General features: G+C 37.6%; 1 protein-coding gene across 2 annotated transcripts in view; it reads right to left on the bottom strand.

Annotated features, from left to right (window-relative positions):
* LOC131060936 (peptidyl-prolyl cis-trans isomerase CYP18-2) overlaps nt 1-15,017 on the bottom strand; it is a 108,717-nt gene that overhangs the window by 34,398 nt on the left and 59,302 nt on the right. For both annotated transcript variants that reach the window (XM_057994386.2, XM_057994387.2), the window contains exon 5: nt 12,323-12,407. In XM_057994386.2, the coding sequence (XP_057850369.1) occupies nt 12,323-12,407 (85 nt within the window). Of the gene's footprint in view, nt 1-12,322; nt 12,408-15,017 lie in introns of those variants that run through there.

The following is a 15,017-nucleotide window of genomic DNA, read 5'->3' as shown; positions in this document are numbered from 1 at the left end:
CAAGACCCATAATTATCCTTTTCCAAGATAACCATACAAGAATGAATAGAAAATACCATGATACCTTCTCAAATGATTAAATCAAAGACCAATAACCTCAATGCATGTAAAGCATATCAAATAAAGTCATTTTATACAAACAAATCATTTCCCAGTGCCAAGATGTCCAAGTAACTAACCAGAATGTTAGATCATAAAAAACTGAATTAAATGTACTTTGGCCAAATTTTGGAAAAAGTGCATGGATATATCTAAAGTGCTCTGAAATACCTTTCCAATGCTGCAAGAATTGTAAAAATCAGAGACATTGGCAAAAGGTTGGGAGCTCAAAGGCAGAAAATGATGATCTAACTTCAACAGGGGATAAATTGTACCAACAGAAAGATTGATAATGAGACCTGCACCACAAGAAAGTATGCAGAACCAGCTTTTCAAAATTATCTCATTTTCCCAATTTCAACACCATATGCCCAAGTTATGGCCAAAAAAAATCCCTTTAGCCATGATTGAGGAGGTTAGAGGGCAAGTTAGATGGTACAATCGCTGATGCCACTCTGACAGAATGCTGACATCAACAAATCCTCTGTCACCAAAATATTTTAGTATCTACCAGAATATAACGTTGCTGGTCGAAAAAACCCTTATCGCTGGGAAGCGCATAGTATCAGAATATTTGCAAATTTGCTAAAAAAAAGGCAACGATAGCTGGTCTAGAAAAAATTTATCGATCACCAAAAAGTTGCTTATCTGTCGGAATATACTAACAAGATTCTTCGATGTCAGCTAATTCATGCAGCATTTTGGAACTTGCTGATGGTCACAAAAAGGTTCACCAAATTGTTTGGGGTTGCACAGTGGGTGCTATCGATACCATCAATGGCTAGGAATTTAGATGTTGATAGATCAATTATGCCACTGACAATATTAAACCTACCAATCGCTTTATTTAAAAAGGTTGTCAATTTGACTTTTCACCTTCCCATAGTTGCAAAGGGTACAACTTGTACCCTGCCACTACAAAAAAAAAAATTAATTCTAGAAAAGAAGCAAAAACTAGATAACATATTCTTTTAAACCCCTCATACCAAGCATAACGTAGGCAGTCAATGGGCTTGCACAGATCTGATGGTGACTATACAACCATACAAATCCATAGGACTGTACGGATTTTTTCCTCAAGATCTGTACAACCCTTAAAAAATTATTTTACTAATTGCTCCAATTTTGGCATCAGGACATGCGATCTTAGAGTTTCCAACCATTTTGGACTTAATGATGAAGCTTGTTCTACTCCAAGTTGAACCAATTTTTTCTTCAAGGTTGGATCTCTCAAAAAACAAATAGAAAGTCGCAAATCTAGTGCTCTAATAGCATGTTGGAATTGATAGTGAACCCCACAGCTCCCGAGATCGCCTAGAACCAAAATGCCTATCATATCTAAAGAGAAAAGTCATGATCATACCATGCAACCTTGAGAAAATTGATTGATCCAAAAAAGTAACATGATTGATTATGATTGATCTCAAAGATTACATTGTACAATAATGAATTCTTATAAAAGAAAAAAACAACTCTAGATCAAAACCTAGGTGAGGATTAGATTAGATGATGACAAATGTCATCATCTTATGGTATGAGACAACATAACCTAAAAATAGAAAAGCACTCCTAAGTTTAGCTAAGTGTAATAAAGTAAAAGGGGACCTAATTAGTGATTGATTGAATAATTACATGATTGCTTATTTTATTCCAACAATTAGAACAAGGGAATGGCTTAAGATATTAGAGGAGGTATGGTAGTTAACCACTCTATTACAATCCACGAATCCTCTAATAGATATATGCTAAATAATAATAATAATATGCAAAATAAAATAGAGATCACACTACACGAGAAATGTTTTGCAGGCCAAGAAGCATTGATATCCAACATATTCAAAAATAGAATAAAGCCTTAAGGTAGAGAAATGCCATACAATACTCTTAGGTAGAAGCCACTACTTGTCGTATCTCCAAATTGAGATCCTAAGCAAATAGAATACAGTTCACATGTCACAACACTATTCACCTCCATAGACCTCCAATATTAGTAGAATGAAGTAAACCACTACCACCAACATAGGATGACACATTACCAAATATTATTAATTACACCCTCATACAAACAACCACCTATAGGACGATAGGGTGATAACACTCTCCCTCTACCTACCACTACACTTCCACTCCCTTCCCCCTTCTCCCCCTCTTCCCACTCACCCACTTGCATGAGAACTCCCCAAGATTGGTCCAAGCTCTCATAGCTTTGTCAAAGCATTGAAGATACTTGAGGACTAGAGGAACTTCATGGTCTTGTTGAGCTTGTTATAGATTTAATCTAGGCTTGGAAAGATATCCAGTTCTCTTCTTACCATGTAAGACTTACGCCAAAGACTGCAGTTTGAATTTCACAATCCTTGTTGTGTACAACATAAGCATGATTCGGATTTTTGACAAAACCCTATTATTAGAAATTTGAGAGAGGATTTCGGCAAAACCATTTGCATATTTGAATTCCTTAAATAAAAAACATCATGGGTCCATTTTATGCACCTTTTTGACATGTTCCCACTATCCCCTCAAATAAAGCATCCATGTTACCTATGTTGCCATGCCCCACAATTTAAACATTACCTTTGAAACCCAAATCGTAGGCTAATTTAATAGAAATGCCCATGCAATTAAATAAAAGGCATCAAGGATTCTGACTAGGAAAAAACATATAATAATTATTATTTATGTAATAAGTGAAAGGTGGTTTCAGATCAGCAGCTCACCCAAGGAGGCCGACTCCATCACATAAATCATAATAATATTCCATTGTCAAGAGGCCAAGTTAAGATCCTAATCATGGTTTTTTATCAAGGGCCGACCCAAGTGTATGAGAGATAATAAGAAGGCCGACCTAGGAATAGACATAACAGGGCCAATGTCCTCAAGTTTGGCACCCTCTTTGATATCAGAAATAATTAAATCAAATTATATTTAATTTATTCTGTGGGCCAACCAATTATGGAGTGCCCAAGTTTGTCATTAAGCGGTGCATTAAAAGAGTTAAGAGAATGAACGGTCATCTTATTTTGAAGAGTTGGATCTTTTCAATCAGTCTCCTCTCTTCATAGAAAAATGGTATGATGTGAATAAAAGATGAGATGGAAAGAGGGAATATAAATTTGGAATAGAAATGAAAAAGAAGATATCAGAAAATAAAGAAATTAAGAGCAAAACTTAATCTAATATCACCAGCCTTAAATTAGAAAGCTTATGTAGCATGAAATGGGAGTTGAATAAGTATTTTGATCTGGATTAAGGTCTAATTCTGATTATTGCATGGAATAAGATCAGAAGTTCTTATACATAGAATCAACATCCAAGAAGGATCAAGGAACAGATCAGAAATCATTATTTAAACTGCACTCATCAAGCAATCAATCCAAGCAACATCAGTACTCATAAAACAGCAGAACAGTTTATAAGGCAACAGAAATCAAGCATATAAATCGATCAGATCAGAGGATTACTATATATTGCAGACAATAGCAATCTTAATCACTTTTGTGGTATGTAGCATGATAATGTTTTTATGCATTATTCCTCACATATTGATATAGGCAGTAATATGTATGCAGCATAATAATATATTTGATACATAACCTCTCATATATATTGGATATGGGCAATAATGTGATAGATCTAGATAATTGCTGCAATCAATCATGACAAGGTTAGTAAGGGAATTCAAAGAGGTAGAACTGATATGAGATCCGTAGAAGTTGATGATCAACCACGGGAGCCAAGAATCATCTGCAAGCAAAACACCCATCATACAAAAGAGATCAAGCAAAGATAATATGCTCTATAACAACCAAAGAATTTTGTATATTGCACAAAAGAATGATTGAAGATACAATATCGGAGGTATAATTACAATGAATGAATGAATCCTTATAAAGTATGAATGAAACCCGAGGTGCAAACCCTAATGCTAAAATTAGGAGAACTAAAGCAATGCAAAGTAGGAGCTAAATTAAGCTCAACTACATCTCGAACTAAAACTAGAAAAGCAAACTCTAGATAATAAAAAGCACCAAAGTTTAGCTTAAATGAAAAAGTAATTAAAGGACAAAATTAATTAATAATTAAATAATTCCTAAAATTACTCCAACACCCCCCCTTAAGACTAACTTAGGGATAAACTAAAGAGCTAATAACGAATGCAAAATGCATGCATGAATGAATTCCGGCAACAAGGCCTAATTAGGTACTCATATACAAACCAATCCAAAGCAATGCAACTCACACCAATGAGGTCTCTCTGAACAGAGAAAAGGAGAAAAACCACATGGGAAAAAAACCCTCTCCAAAAGCGAGAGATGCAATAAAATGAAAAAGGTACTACATGTGACTAAGATGGACTCCAAGTGGCCCTCCAAGTACAGAATCGGTCACAGAAGTACAATGAATATCCCCCCATAAGAGATAGAAGAGACGATGTATCCCCCCCATAAGAGAGAATTCCAATGCCGAAGATGAAGGCTCCAGGACATATACTGATGAAGATCCAAGAGTGGCAAACCACGTGTCTCCCCTTAGGAAGAAACAAATCAAGTGGCCAAGGCTGAAACAACGCCATGAAAGGACATGGAAGGAAAAGTCTCATGATGTGTGCCATGGAAGACTGCACAACTGTCCAACTGTCTAAAATCATGATATGCCAAATCAACTGAAGCAAATCCAAATTGTTGCTTAGATACCTGCTGAAAAACCTCTAAAGGCACTGAAGATGGGATGACACGAATGCTCAAGCTGCCATCAAGGAGGAATGGAATATCCTCAGTCATGTCCCCAATGTCTGGAGTGTGTGATGTATCAAATAACCCTGCAATATCTGGCAAGTACTCATCTCACTCTGCTGAAATTGGAAGGGAACAATCAAGTTGTTGAACTGAATTGATCTCTGAAGAAGCAGTAGGTGGAGGATCAAAACAAGTCTCAGGAACCACTGTAGATGACTGAAGCACACATAGGTTCAAGTGACCAAACCTCTCCTCAAATTTTGATTCACTCTTGATACATGAGAGATAGGACCAAATGCATGCTCAATGGGAGCAAAATGAGTGAACTTATACAACTACGCTAAATGATCAACATTGCCAACTACAACAAGCTCTCTACTATGCAAATCTCTTATGAGCACTGAATCAAGGGTGAACTCAACTATCTTCCTTGTCCCACTGTGAGTAATCTGGTAAATGGAAAGGAGATTGAAAGATAATGCAGGGACACAAAGAACATTATTGAATGTGCCACCATCAACCTCAATAAAACCACTCCCATAAACACTCGTGTAAGTGTTATTACCCATCAAAATCTGTGGAAATGAATGATGCTCAAAAGAAGAGAACATACCCTCTAATGATGCCATATGATGAGAAGCTCTTGAATCTAGAAGCCACCTAGAGGACTGAGAATGTGTCTATGCAAAGAGAGCATGGCCCTTCATCTTGTCTTCACCACGTGCCATAGATGAAGACCCAGAATGTCCAAGTCTTGAAGTAGTGGAAGAGGATGCACTAGATGGAGGTTGAATATTATTCTTCCAAAGAAGTTCTTTCATCTCATCAATCTACTTTGCATAACACCAATGCTCATCATGTCTCGACTTGGTGCAATAAGCACACTTAAGCTTGTCCTTCCTAGATGAAGAACTCTTGGAAGAGGTAGAAGAATCTGAATCATGTAAATGAGACTCTGGAGTTGGAGATGACTGAGTAGACTGTATACCTCTATTCTTTTGCTTCTTTTGTTTCCCTATAGATGTAGGAGTCTGAGCAACCAAGGCTTGAGATTTGAAACCAGAAACTGAATCAAGCTATGATAGCTCGGCCTGCTCCAGTGTCAAATGCTCACAAAACACCTCAAACGAAGGCATAATGAATGCAGTACCCAAAGCATCCATGGTAGAATAGATTGATGAAGCAAAGAACTAAAATTGACCTCAAAGATTGGACAGAATCAAGAAAATGCACTCCTTATTAGTCTTCTGCTTGCCACAACCCTGTAACTGTGATCTAACGGATTTGAACTTCTCCAGAATGTCCTCAATAGAAGGAAATGAATCAGGCGTCAATGATGTCAAATCTGTCTCAAGCTGAAGTGGACAAAACTCATTACCCCCAAAATTTTGCTCAAATTTCAGCCACATGGCCCTAAGATGGTGCAAGAATTAATATGGAACTAGAGATTGTCTGAAACATGTAGGGCAATCAAACCCATAGCCTGATCTGTCTTGTCCTACATTGAATAATCTCATACTCACTAGTCAAGTTAGGTTGGGTTTGATCTAAACAAGACCATAAACCCTAGACCGAAGCAATCTGATCATTGTAGTCTTCCAGCTATGATAGTTATGATGGTTGAGTTTCTCAATAGAAGGATCCGCCATTAGGCTAGGGTTAGAGTAATATAGAAATCTAAAAGATGATGATTCTACCCCTCCCCCCACAGCAAGAAAAATGAACCCTTTTGCACTTGTATAAGTTGATAAATCACAAAATTGAAAAATGATAAAAATTGAGATCACTGAGTACTTGGTGAATATTCTAGGAAAATTGACTGCAAATCCGAATAGAGGACTCTAAGAGATCTCTAAAGATGTGCTGAGTCAAAAAACGGAGTCTATTTGCTCAAGTTATGGCCCCAAAAGAGCAAAACTAAAGGCCGACTTTGGAGGCATCGTAAAGGAAAATTGGTGCAGAATTAGATCGATAATGGAATCAACTTTCCGACAATATCTTGTTTGCCCAATTTTTACTCCGTATGACAAAGTTATGAGAAAAAAATCAACTGCTTCTTTTTATGGTTTGGAAGGCTTGAAGGGTTCCCAAAAATGGGAAATTTCCAAAAATAGCAACTTTCCTCTGTTTTGTTCCAAAGTGCCCAAATTTTTCAGCTACCCCAAATTTTGCCACGATTTTCATGCCCTCGGCCAATTTGACCCAAAATTTCAACTACTCGGATTTTGATGAAACGAAGTCGATCTTAGGAAGTTTTTGACGCTACAGGCACGATAATAGCCTCCATTTGAGCCCAATGTACACAAAAAATCACCCCAAGTTGGATCCCTCAAGCATGCAGATAGGAACTTGACAGATCTGAAGCTTTGATACCATGTAGAAGTTGATGATCAACCACAAGTGCCAAGAATCATCTACAAGCAAAACACCTATCACACAAAAGAGATCAAGCAAAGATAATATGCTCTATAACAACCAGAGAATTTTGTATTATTGCACAAAAGACTGATTGAAGATACAATATTGGAGGTACAATTACAACAAATGAATAAATCCTTATAAAGGTTGAATGAAACCCTAGGTGCAAACCCTAATGCTAAAATTAGGAGAACTAAAGCAATGCAAAGTAGGAGCTAAATTAAGCTCAACTACATCTAGAACTAAAACTAGAAAAGCAAACTCTAGATAATAAAAAGCACCTAAAATTAGCTTAAGTGAAAAAGCAATTAAAGGACCCAATTAATAGATAATTAGATAATTGTCCTAAAATAACTCCAACAAGATCCTTTTCCATGTACGCCACCTCATGGTGGATAGCTGGTGGCCTACCACATGAGGCCAAAGGAGGCAAGGTGTATCCCGCCCTTGGGCTTAGATGGGAAGGATGCTCTGAGCACTCTATCATGGTTTCCCCTCCAACCTCTACCATGATTGATTGTTGGAATGAATTTAAAATAAGTCTCAATCATTGGAGGGTGAATAAGGTGGCACGAATAGGAAGGGCAAAGACAAGCTTCCCCACTAAGCCCACCACCTCATGATGGATGGATGGCATGGGGCTAAGAGGGATGGTATATTCGTCCTTGGCCTTAGTGTGAGATTTGCTTCGAGCACCCTATCATGTCTCCTCATCCAAGCCCTATTATGGATGGATGGTATGGGGCTAAGAGGGATGGTATATCCGCCCTTGGCCTTAGTGTGAGATTTGCTTCGGGCACCCTATCATGTCTCCTCATCCAAGCACTATTATGGTTGAACCCCAATAATGAATTATAGATATTGTATGATTTATTTAAATTAAGATGGTTATGAATATATGTTCTCTAACCCTAGTAGAAACGATTGATTTTATGCATTATATTTTCGATAATTGTCTAACATGATTGTAGGATCTCAACCAAGATCTATCTTGCTTAAACATTTTTTGTATAAAGTTATATCATCTAGCTATATTGCATTTCTTGTTTTTATTGAACTTGGGATTCTAGGGCAAAATTTAGGGTAATCCCAAAAAGGGACATTACATATGTAATCTTAAAGGGAGACCAGTTCAGCAAGTCACCAAGAGCAAACAAGCATCTATGCAAAGGAGTGACTAATAAACCTTTTGTGATGATATGTAGGTCTCTTCTTAGTGGAGAACTAATGGTATCATATTCTTAACTACCACATGACATATATCTAGTTGGGGCCTTTTACTAGCGTGGGTGAAATCACCCTATTGTCCTACATAGACAAATGACCACCCCAAGCAAGTGGGAAAGACCATACTAGCCTATCACACGAGTCTAGAAAATGGCCTAAGAGCTCACCAAAGTATAACACTCTCTAGGAACTGTTGTAAAAGGCTTGCAAAAGTTTGTTCATGATTGAAGTATACTTAGTAGTGTACAAGGATGGCCATGTCAAGGGTGTACTTGCGCACATACTTGTGCACACCAACCAAACTCTATTTAACATTCATCATTAGAGCATTAACAACACTCAACATAACCAAAACAATAGAGACAAGATCGTGTAGAATGTCTCAATTTACCATCATCTTCTTTTGACAATTACAATGCTTGTGCATGAGCACTTAAAGTTGAATACTTGATCGACATCATCTACATTAATAATGACTCATAATCATCTTCTTTTCACACTTTTCTCTCTCTTCTTTAACATATTCTATGTCTTCTCTCTATATCTCTTTGTTGAATAATAGGGTAGACTAACAATAGAAACATTAACAAATGTATTGTTTTATCCAATTGAGCATGTGACTAAACCATGAAACTTGAGCAATATATAAAACAATAAACCATATGAACACCAAATATACGTAGAAAAATCCTTACGAGAAAAAATTCCACCAACAAAGAGTCTCATGCTTGCATTACCCTAAAACAATAAAATACAACAAAATCTAATTATCCGTTTGACTAGCAATTATCTAGCTGTATAAAAATATCTACAAAAGAACATATGGATCCACTATCCCAAGCCTCCAATATATAGGAAATGGGAAACTAGAAACCAAGAATGATTTCCAAAACAAGAGTCAAAACCATGGAACCAAAACTCTTCATACAAAAATCCAATGCCCCAAAAGTCATGGTCAAATAGCATAGAATAGATGCAGCTTCCCTTACAGATCTTACACATCATAGATTCTGTCATAACCATCATATCAAGACCACTTTTCTAATCTAAGGCACTCCATAAGAGCAATCAATGCCTTGTCATCAAACCTATCTTGGGTAGATCCTCGATAACTCCAAATTTGACCTTTTCCAAGTATCTAGGAGAACAAATAATCTCCCCAACCTCACAAGGGCATCTCATTTAGCTCCCTCCATGATGTTTGAAGATTATACATTATTTATCAATTATCATCTATATGAATAATTACAATTAATCAAGACTTGGGATTTTAAAGACAAATGGCACACCCAATCCTAACATTCCCCCACTTAACATTTACTTGCAAAGACATAATAGGAAACTAAAATGAATCAATCAAGTGCTAGAAGATGCAAGGCCCATAGCCTTTTTGCATCAATAGGATTTATCTGTGCTCATTGGTTTAGTGAGAGAATCTACAACCTTTCGATCTTAACTCCATCATCTTCAACCATTTTGTGGACAAAATGATTCTAAATATCAATACGCTTAGTACAAGCATGGTGTATTGGATTCTTCACCAAACAGATAGCACTCTGACTGTCACATTTCATCTTGACTTGTCTGCACTCAAAGCCAGTAATTTGAACACAATCTCTATGACCACACTGACTCCTTACAGGCATGTGTAATAACCATGTGTAACAGCCATGTAATCTACTTCTATAATGGACACCACAACCATAAGTTACCTCCTACTCATCCAGCTAACTGCACATCCAAACTAAGTAAACACATAGCCATCAGTTGAAATCTTACTATCTAAATTACCAACACAATCTGAATCAACAATGCCTTGTATGCCAAGTATTTTACCTACATCCATGAGTACCATGACAACAAATGCACTGATTATAAGCCCCTCGCATATATCTGAAAAATAGTTGCACATAATTCCAATGCTCTCTACCATGGTTAGACATAAACCTGATAAGAACTACCACTACTTGGCAATATCCAATCTAGTACAATTGCATACATCAAGCTACTTAAAACATTAGCATAAAGAACATTATATATATCTGCAAAATCACCATCTGACTTGGGAAACCAATCCAAAGATAAATTAGTACTGACAGGTCAAGGAATACTCATCACTAGCTTACAGTCCTACATGGTAAACTGCTGCAAAATAGTCTCAACATAGTAACTCTAACTAGACCAAAGTTTTTTGTTAAACCAATCTCTAATAATTACTAGCATGAAGAACATTATATATATCTGCAAAATCATCATCTGACTTGGGAAACCAATCCAAAGATAAATTAGTACTGACAGGTCAAGGAATACTCATCGCTAGCTTACAGTCCTACATGGTAAACTGCTGCAAAATAGTCTCAACATAATAACTCTAACTAGACCAAAGTTTTTTGTTAAACCAATCTCTAATAATTACCATGCCCTAGATGTATGTTGCAGCCCCAAAATCTTTCATGTCAAAGGCACAAAAAAACTGAGGTTTGAGCTCCCTAATCATACCCTTGCTTCCAATGAAAATGTCATCAACATAGAAGACAATAATTACTAATTAATCATCAATCAATTTGAAATAAACATGATAATCAGAATCACTTCTTACAAACCCAAGTGCCCATGTCTGAGATTTATAGTTTGGGGGAAATTGTTTTCCCAGGCATGTGGCATACCTTACCCAATCATCATAATTATCAATGATAATCCCCTCGTGATGATCAATCCCTTGGTTAGCTAGAAGGTCTGCTACACCATGCACCTTTTTGTAGCAATGCTGAATTTAATAAATATCAACTCAATGAAAAATTGGTCATTCTTGTAATAGAAACTTATTGATTTTCAAGCTTGGAAATGCTCTTCTCTACAAGGCTTTTTATCAGTCATTGAATCTCCTTTTATAACAAAATTGTTGATATTTTTTGGAGATGTTGTTGAAGGCCTAAAATCACCACTTGAGCCTCAATTTCATTATTTGGTGCCATGTTGTAGTTTTTTATATGCAGCAACAATGAAAGCACCTGAGCTATCTCTAACGATACATTTGGACCCAGATTTCCTACAATTTCCACAAGAGGTCCCATCAAAATTGAGTTTGATATAATCATTCTACAGAAGGGTTTATCTTATTCCATTTCAAGATTGCTTATCAGGTTTATGAACAACATTAATGAGGGATGATGGTTATTGTATAATTAATTTATTATAACCACATAACTTTATTATATGTAATAATGTATGTTGTGTGGTTTTCTGAACTTTATTCCTGTTTTTTTAGTTAAAATACATATATATTTATGACACATATATTTTTTGTACAGGCTTACCCAATCCCCATAAAATTGCTTAGCACCAGACCCAAATCTGAAGTGGTAATTTAGGATATTTAGGCTTATGTTAGTCCAGTCCATGTTCAAGACATATAGCCACAGAATGGCTGTAGCCCTAAGATCTTTGCATCCAAAATACAACTTTTGTGTCTGTTGTTTTATTCAGTTTGTGGTGGGCTAAATAGATGTCTTTTAGGTAGTGTCAAAATAAAAAAAATCCTGCATGATAAGTCTCTTGTAGAACTGTATTTCTTTGTGCTACTCGAAATCTGTGCATAGCCGTAGTTCAGATCTTGTAATCCTTGTATTTTATTAATAATAAACTTATCATAATACATCAAGTATAAATTTTATTCTTTGATATATCAATGAAGATATCCAAAAGTATGTTGACAAATATCCCCACCATGCTACAAGTGAAAGTAAGGATTGCTAAAATAATTCAGAGCTGTAGTGAAAAAAAATATATGCAAAATCTAGAATACTTGTGGCCTCTTTCAAACAAGTATTGGAAAAACATACCGGTCATTCCTGTCAGTCTGAACATTTCCAAGTCGTTTGACTACTTCCATGCCTCTGCAAACCCTCCCAAAAATTGTATGTTTTCCTGCAAAGAATCATATGTATAAAAAATAAGATGTCAAAATCAATAGGAACAATCTCCAAGCTTATTAATGTATTTATGTAGTATTCAGTCCTCTCAAAACATGGCAAAAATGCAAAAAATGCTCCGTTAGCTAAAAAAATTCTCACATCCATTTCAAAAAAAGGGGGCAATACACAGCAAAATTCCACCATGCAACCTCTATATAGAACGATTCATCATAATGAACATGTTTACAGTAAAATGCAAATACAGCAAAATCCTTTCATTCACATTTTCAATGTAAAATGGAGGACCCTTGATATTAAGAATATATGAGTCAAGCTCAGCACATCATCTACACATATTTGCATAATGACTGGTTTAAGAGAAATAACATAAGTTGTGTTACCAATATCCGCCAATTTTTCTACTTGCAATCTCAGAGTTTACAATCTACTTCACATTCCCAGTTGTTAGCTTAGAACGATTTCATCATAGTTAGGCAAGAAATCCATACTTGCCTTCAGAAAGGTTAAATAGCAGTGTTCCACGGGGATGCGTCCCCCCCCCTTTTTGGGCGCGTCCCCCCGTCAGAGACGTCTCGAGGACGGGGGGACGAGGACGCGATGTCCCCCGCCGCCCCGCCACCGCCACCCAAACGCCGTCGGGACGTGGAGACGTCTCCACGTCTCCCCTCATCATAGTTAGGCAAGAAATCCATACTTGCCTTCAAAAAGGTTAAATAGCAGTGTTCCACGGGGATGCGTCCCCCCCCTTTTTGGGCGCGTCCCCCCGTCAGAGACGTCTCGGGGACGAGGGGACGAGGACACGATGTCCCCCGCCGTCCCGCCACTGCCACCCAAACGCCACCGGGATGTGGAGACGTCTCCGCGTCTCCCAGGGAGACGTGGAGACGTCTCCGCGGAGATGTCTGGGCATCTCCTTGGGAGACGCCCAAGCGTCTCCCGCATTCCCACGTCTAAACAAACCGAAAAAGCCATTTTTTAAAAAACATGTGCCTTTTGGGGGGGTTAAGGGGTAACCCTAATTGGACGTGGGCCCCACCCAACCCCCCAAAACAACACAAAAGCATGTTTCTTTTAGATTTAACTCTCATTTTGGAAAACTGATTTTTTTTTCCAGCAAGCTGAAGAGGAGGAAAAACTTGAAGAAGACTCATTGAAGGGGTGAGAAAAGCTGATTGCAAGCGTGATAGGAGCTAGAAGAAGCAAGAAGAAGAGGAAGAAGAAGATTCTTCTACATTTTGGAGAGATTTTTCAAGCACAAGGTAGGGTTTTTCAACTTTTTCTTGTTTTTTTTTTTCTGATTTTCATTGTTCTATGTCATTTTTGGATTTTTTTTCCCTATTCATCTCAAGACTCAAAAAGAGATTTGATGTTGAATCTTGAGGCATTTTGCCCTCAAGATTCAACATCAAATCTCATTTTGAGATGAATAGGAAAAAAATTTAAAAATATATTGTTAAACTAGGCTGATTTTATTTTTATTTTTATTTTGTGAAATGCAGTGTCAATTTCACAATGAGCTCCCAAGGCATGAGTGAAGATGACATGGAAATCCATTCTCATAGTGAGAATGATTCAGAATATGAACCTGAAAATGAGGGGGATGACCATGGGGCTGATCCTGGAGCCCAATCTAGTTCTATGGCAAGTGCACCAGCTAGTACAGGTTGCCCTTCAGAGTTGTTGGCACCATATGCTAGGGGTCATTTTGATCCTAAGTCTCCTCTAAAACAGTTTGCTTCACGAATATCAGTACAAGGCACATCACATTCAAATGGGGGAACAAGGAAGTGGAAGTGCAATATTTGTGACACAGAATGGTTCGGTAGCATTAGTAGGGTGAATGCACACTTTCTGTTTTGGAGAGGAAAAGGCGTGAAACATTGTAAGTTTTTGGAGGAAGCCAAAAATATACAGTACAGAATTGAGTTTAATAGGCTTTGGGGGGTTCCAGATGACACAAATATTTCAATGCCTACTACTTTGTCTGCTAGGGCAGCACTTTAGGGCAACCAGAATGTGCCACATACTTCTCATGCTTCGCAAACGGGAGGAATGATGTTTGGATCTCCATCCACTTCCACTTCTACTGCCACCAGGGCTGGGAAACGTAGGTTGCAGACACCACAGAGCAACCCCATGGCTGATATGTTTAATGTGCAGCTGAGAGATGAGATAGATGAATCCATTGGCAAGTTCTTCTTTGCCAATGGCATTCCATTTCATGTTACACGGTCTCCTTATTATAGGGAGATGATGGCTATGGTGGCCAAGGGAGGACCATCTTATGTGCCACCAGGGGAGACGAAAATGAGGACCTCAATCTTGGATAAATGCTATTCCAAGATCAATATTTTGATGGAGAAGATGAAGGCATGTTGGGTGGCATTGAGGTGCAACATAGTTATGGATGGGTGGACGGACATCAGTCATCGTCCACTCATCAACGTCATGGTCACATGTGCAGAGGGCCCATACTTCCTTAGAGCAGTTGATTGTACAGGGCATCGTAAAGATGCTGATTTCTAGTTTCAAGTCCTCAGGGAGGCTAATGAGGAGGTTGGGCCACAAAATGTGGTCCAAGTAGTGACAGATGCAGCCCATG

The sequence above is a fragment of the Cryptomeria japonica genome, chromosome 5 (assembly GCF_030272615.1).
Source record: "Cryptomeria japonica chromosome 5, Sugi_1.0, whole genome shotgun sequence".
In the NCBI taxonomy this organism is placed as follows: domain Eukaryota; kingdom Viridiplantae; phylum Streptophyta; class Pinopsida; order Cupressales; family Cupressaceae; genus Cryptomeria; species Cryptomeria japonica.
The sequence above is the reverse complement of the archived record's forward strand: the minus strand, read 5'-3'. Positions and strand labels throughout refer to the sequence as shown.